The sequence below is a fragment of the Macaca mulatta genome, chromosome 6, assembly GCF_049350105.2.
Source record: "Macaca mulatta isolate MMU2019108-1 chromosome 6, T2T-MMU8v2.0, whole genome shotgun sequence".
Lineage (NCBI taxonomy): Eukaryota > Metazoa > Chordata > Mammalia > Primates > Cercopithecidae > Macaca > Macaca mulatta.
In genome coordinates this window covers 70,204,099-70,210,462 of record NC_133411.1, presented here as the reverse complement: position 1 = coordinate 70,210,462, position 6,364 = coordinate 70,204,099, and the positions used below count along the sequence as shown (strand labels likewise).

Sequence of the window (6,364 nt, the reverse complement as noted above, 5' to 3'; positions counted from 1 at the left end):
TTTCTATGCTGAGCATGTCAGGTTCCTGGCCGTCACTGACAAGCTGTATGAATCTAGATAAGTCACTTATGGTGATCTGGGACTCAAGTTCCACATTTATAAAAACGAAAACTAGTTTATCTCCAAAAACCTTTCTGGTGGAAATATTCTAAGATTCTTTTCAGATCACATGTATCAATACAGTCACAGTATTGTGACTAAGAGACCCCCCCCAAAGAACAATCCCATATTAGCTGCAGCTTCCAAATGTTCAACATTTCTCATTTCTCCCCCAGTACCCAAAGGGTAGTCACAGCTACTATAGAACTGTTAACAGTGCAGCTTAAAAAACAAAAAACAACTAGCTACGCGACAGAAAGATCGTAGGTTTTTTTAAGAGTCAGTGGGTTTTAAAAAGGGAAAGGAATTGAATCAGAAAAATAGGAAGACACATGTAAGAAAATATACCAGTCCAATTTCATACCAGGTTATCTCCTGCGGCAGGGAATAATCTTAGGACTCCAATCCTAACCCCTGTCACTGATAACCTTAGAATACCAGAAAAGTCAGATTAACCTTAGCAGATCACTCAATTTCAATTAACGACGTAGATCCTGACTAAGAGGCCAGTGGGAAGCAGAGGGCCAGAGTAGGGAGGTAGCAGTACAGAGAAGCATAGATGGAAGGTTTTGCTTCCAGCTAAGACGTCATTCTAATGATTAATTAAAATGTTTGAAAACAAAAAATCCAATAATGTATGATTTATTCAAAAACGATGTGCAAGGAATTTTGCTAGGCATCAAGGGGTGGAGGTGGGGGTGGGAGTGGGGGTAACGACACACAGATGCATTCAGAGAATTTAAGAGTCATTAGAGGCTGGGTGCAGTGGCTCACACCTGTAATCCCAGCAGTACTTTGGGAGGCTGAGGTGGGTGGATCACTTGAGGCCAGGAGTTCGAGACCAGCCTGGCCAACGTGGCAAAAACCTGTCACTACTAAAAATACAAACATTAGCCAGGCATGGTGGCACACACCTGTAGTCCCAGCTACTTGGCAGGCTGAGGTATGAGAATCGCTTGAACCCGGCAGGCAGAGGTACAGTGAGTGGAGATCGCACCACTGACAGAGCGAGACTCCGCTCAAAAAAAAAAAAAAAAAAAAGAAGTATTAGTTATTAGTAAGTCCCATTACCCCATGCAGTTTAAAAACATAATATTAAGAATATGTACCCACAGGTATGAGCTGAGAGGAGTTGAAAAAAAAAAAGTTACAGACCCAAACATTAATACTTAAGGAAATACGCTATCTCATGAATAACACAGGATAACCTAGGAATTCAGATGCTGACTGAATTTATCTGGTTTTAGTAATCAGTGAAGACTCATTAGGATAGTTTTCATCACGGTCTTGAAAAATAGGAATAAGCTCATTTTAGTGTACCTGTTTGCCCTTGGAATATGTTTATTAGTATAAGAGCATCACTGATAGGAAAAGCATGGTCTGAAATAGGGACATGGATCACCATCAGCAAGCAAAAAGAAAAACATCAAGTCACCAGTTAATAATGGTCTGAAGCGGGACATGGATGAAGCTGGAAACCATTATTCTGAGCAAACTATCACAAGGACAAAAAAACAAACATCGCATGTTCTCATTCATAGGTGGGAACTGAACAAGAGAACACTAGGACACAGGAAGGGAAACATCACACACCCCGGCCTGTCATGGGGTGGGGGGAGGGGAGAGGGGCAGCATTAGGAGATACACCTAATGTAAATGAGCAGCTAATGGGTGCAGCACACCAACATGGCACATGTATAAATATGTAACAAACTTGCACATGTTCCCTAGAACTTAAAGTAAAACTTAAAGTAGAACTTAAAACATGTTGTGCACATGTTCCCTAGAACTTAAAGTATTAAATAAAATGGTCTGAAGCAGCCCTTCTTTACTCATGTCATTTCTACTGTCTCAGATATTAGTGTTTATCCAACTGCAAAGTGTATTTTTGTTATAGTAACCACTAGTGTTTTATCCAATATACATCTGTTATGGAAGTGAGAGGAAGCAAACAAGCTTCTTTAAAATGAAAAAGGGAAAGCTTGAGGGGCATTCTACCAGACATGATTTCTACTGTGAAACACTACTGTCCAATGCAAATGATCCTTCCCTTCTTTCCAAGTTCTCTACTAATCTTCTGCCTTCCACCAACTCCATCATGCATCTGAGGCACATAAAAAGATACATGACCATAGGTTAGGATAATAACACACGATAATGACTTCCATAATTTCTTATAGGCAAACCGCTTCTGAAACGTGGTTTTAGGTTAGTAGCACTTATGTAAGAACACAAAGGTCTTGTATGTCTGGGAACTTCTGGTATAGGCTGAAGGTGAAGGCTGGAAAAAAACCAAAACCACTTCAAGTTCAATAAATTTAAATAAAATATGCTCCATAAAAGTTAAAATGTATACATCAAATATCATATGCTTTTTTCTGATAAGATTTCAAAGTTAACATCTATACTAATAAAGACTTAAGAGTGTAAAGAATTTACACATTTTATTGCACCCTAATTTTTAAAAAAATAAATTTCATTGTGCGTATCTGAGGTTTACAACATGATGCTATGGAATATAGATAGCAAAATGGTGAAGCAGATTAACATAGCTATCATTTCACATAATTACTTCTTTAACAACAGCTGCTAAAATCTACTTATTTAACAAAAATCTCGAATACAATTTTACTAACATTGGTACCCCTGTATCTCTAAACTTGTTCATCCTACATATCTGCTATTTTGTATCCTTGACCTACATCTCCCCATTTCCTCTCCTTTCCCCCACCAGCAGTAGTAACCACTGTTTCATTCTGTGTATTTTAGCTCCTTAAAAAAATATTCTACATGAGTGAGATTATGCAATATTTTCCTTAGTGTCTGGCTTATTTCATTTAACTTAATGTCCTTCCAAGTCCATCTACGTTGTGGTAAATAGTAGGATCTCCTTTTTTAAGGCTGAATAATGTTCCATTGTGCGTTGTCTATACACACACATAAACATATACACACATACAGAACAATTTCTTTAGCCATTCGTCACCCATCGATGGACATTTAGGTTGTTTCCCTATCTTGGCTACTGTGAATAATGCTGCAATGAACACGAGACTGCAGATATCTTCACAAAGTGGTGATTTCCTCTCCCTTGGGGGTATACCCAGGACAGGGGTTGCTGTGCACCCAGAATCTTCAAAACAATATGTAAATCCTACTTTTGCTGGTATACTGTGAACTCGTATTTACCTAAAAAAAATGACATTAACAGCACTCTTTCAAGAAAGTAATTTGAAGAGAAAATACAAAAGAAACCTCAACCGAAGTAAAGAAGGTATCTCTTTCCCATCAGTGTTACTGGTAACTTCTAAAGCCCTAAGCGGTATAATTTATCTTTTCATATACAGGATAATGATGGTTTCAGTTGTTACCACAAATTACCTCAAATATAATGGAGAAAAAAAATCATTAGCTATATAGGGTCTTCCAATATATCATACACACAACATGAAAATCAACCTAGCTTCACATAACTTGGTCAAACCTGGCAGAATCCAAGGGGGGCGGGGACGCGAGAGCCAAGTTACTACTGACTAGGCTAGGCTAAAGGCCAATACATAAGCCACAAATAAAAGGAATCGAGGGCAGGCGCGGGGGCTCACGCCTGTAATCCCAACACGTTGGAAGGCCGAGGCGGGTGGATCACCTGAGGTCAGGAGTTCGAGACCAGCCTGGTCAACATGGTGAAACCCCGTCTCTACTAAAAATACAAAAAATTAGCTGGGCGTGGTGACGGGCGCCTGTAATCCCAGCTACTCGGGAGGCTGAGGCAGAAGAATAGCTTAAACACGGGAGGTGGAGGTTGCAGTGGGCCGAGATCGCACCACTGCACTCCAGCCTGGGTGAAACTCCGTCTCAAAAAAAAGAAAAAAGAAAAAAAAGGAGTCGGTATGAGATGAAGTCAGGAACACTGCTCAACTCGAGATTATCACACAGCTCTCGTTCTTTCAATATTGGTACCTAAAGAAAATAATTTCACTTATCTCCCTCCGTGCATTTATTCCTTTACAACATGAATTATTTACAATCTGGCTGGCATATCTGACTCCACACCCCAAGCTAGTGACATAAAACATTTTCCCCAAGAGAAACCTACAGAAAGATACATAAGCCTAAGGCTCTTAAAAAAAAAAAAAAAAAAATGAGGCATGTGTCTTCACCTCGCCTTACACTTTTCTCAGTTACCTCTCCCGAGGGTGTGAAAATATCAACATCCGGTCGCCCACCCCCACACCCTCTCAGCAGTGCCTCGCATTGACTCTGCCCATCCCCTATCCTTCCCTTTACATTCTCATCACCTTGGAGAAGCCCATCGAATATTTCTTCGCATTGCTCCCCCACCCTTATTCATGGCTCAGCGCGATATTCTCCACATCTTTCTCCCAAGGAAGTGGCAAAAAAGAAAGCAGCATGGTCGAGGACGAAAGCCGGGGAGGTCTGACAACCAGACGGCAGTTTAAGGCGACGGGATTGGCTCTTTTCCCCCATCTCGGCCTCCGACCAGCAGTCGGTTCTCTAAACGTGAAATCGCTGGTCTTCTCGCTCCCCCCACCCCCATCCCCGTCAGAGGCCAGGCCGGTAAAATGCGAAGACCGCGGGGAAGCGCAAGGCAGGGTCATCCCTAACGAAGCCCGCTCCCTCCCGGGCTGGTGTCCCCGGCGGGGGGGGCTGGAGATTGCGGGGGGAGGAGCGAGCGGCCCCCGCCCAGAGACCCTCGACACCCAGGCCCTTTCCCCACCCGGCTTCCCTCCCCCGCGGCCCGGCCCGGAGAACTGCAGCGGCGCCCGGGCGGACCCCACGCCGGCCTCACTGGCACACACACCACACACAAAAGCGCCGCGGCCGCCGCCTTCCCGCCCCCACAGCCCGGCGAAGCAATCAATGAGGCGGCCGGCGCCCGCGTCCCCTCAGTGCACACCCGAACGCGAGGCCGAGCGGTCCAGCGGGGCTAGCAGCGCGGCTCACCATCGCTGCGCTTGATCTCCACGTAAATCCCGATCTGGATCTTGCCGAAGTTGGCCGTTGCCATCACCTCATCTGGAGCAGCGGCAGCGGGCCGAGGGAGGGGGACTGGAGAACGGAAAAGGCGGGGAGGGGGCGGGGTAGGTGTGGGAGGGGGAGCGGCTGCCCGCGGCCGCGCCGGCCCGGGCGACAGCGTGAACGCGAGCGGGGCCGCGAGGAGCAGTTGTGGGGAAGCAGGCGGAGGCCCCGGGCCTGCAGGCCGGCAGGAGGACGCGCACGCCGGGGAGTCGGGGTGAAGCTAGGGCCGGGGCCGTGAGGCGGCGCGGGGTAGAGTGGGAGGGCCCGCGCCGCCTGCCCGGGAGCCGACGCTGGGGAGGCGGGGCGCCGCGCGCCTGCGCAGAGCGCGCCTCGGCGTTTCTTCTTCCTCTTCGGCTTGCCTCTCCCGGCTGCCTCCAGGTGGCCCCGCCCAGCTCTGCAGCGGGGCGGGCGGCGGCCGCGGCTTACCCGGCCGCTGTAGCGGTGCGCTCTCGGCCCGGCCCCCAGCTAGCCGGCGTCGTGTTTGATTTAAGCGCGCGGCCTAGAAGACGCGGGAAGCGTCGCGCTGAGCTTTCTTGCCCTCTCGCTTCTGTGAATTGGCGCTGTTGCCGGAATGGGTTAAAGGCCACGTGGTTTCAGGGCTTTCCAGCGGGCTGAGGGATGTGAATTCAAGGGCCCTCCGTTGACAGTATGGGCTGGGTGTTTTCATAGGAAGGTGGCACCCCCTATTTCCGCTTACAGGTGGCTGACTCAAGCAGTCCTCCCAAGCACACTTGGTTCAGGTTTCCCATTCAGTTACGCTGGAAGGGAAGAAACACCTTTGAGGTGTCACCTACCCTAAATCGAAATGAAGATCCACCCCTTTGTAGTCTTGCCTTGTAGTTCATCACGCTCAAAAGGAAGCTCTGTGGTGGGACGTCCTTAACTGTTCAGGTTATGAGGCATCAGATGCTGGTGTCCTGTTTCTGCTGAGGATTCAAGACTTACTTGCTTTGCCCGGTAAAGCCAACAACTGTGACTCAATGGAATAAGGCAGACACATAAGGTTGACTAGGGAATGTGTCTTTCTGCAGTCATTTAATTAGTCTGACCACATCGGCAATGTGGAAAGCAAGACTCTCCATCCTGGCAGAGCAGGAAGGCCACGTGGACCGGGGCCCGGGAAACTGTATTTATAGCACCGTGTAAAAACCTCCAAACGTCTAACTCCTGCTTGTAGTACTGGCAATTGATATGTAGGAAACGACACTTTTCATGGCCTACTTTT

The 6,364-nt window shown here is 47.0% G+C and overlaps 1 protein-coding gene across 6 annotated transcripts in view; it reads right to left on the bottom strand.

Annotated features, from left to right (window-relative positions):
• KIF2A (kinesin family member 2A) overlaps positions 1-5,395 on the bottom strand; it is an 82,397-nt gene extending 77,002 nt beyond the window's left edge. For 3 of the 6 annotated variants that reach the window (XM_015140029.3, XM_015140031.3, XM_015140032.2), the window contains exon 1: positions 5,065-5,395. In XM_015140029.3, the coding sequence (XP_014995515.1) occupies positions 5,065-5,128 (64 nt within the window). In that variant the 5' untranslated portion in view covers positions 5,129-5,395. 6 annotated transcript variants of the gene reach the window in all.
• Positions 5,396-6,364: the final 969 nt, after the last annotated feature.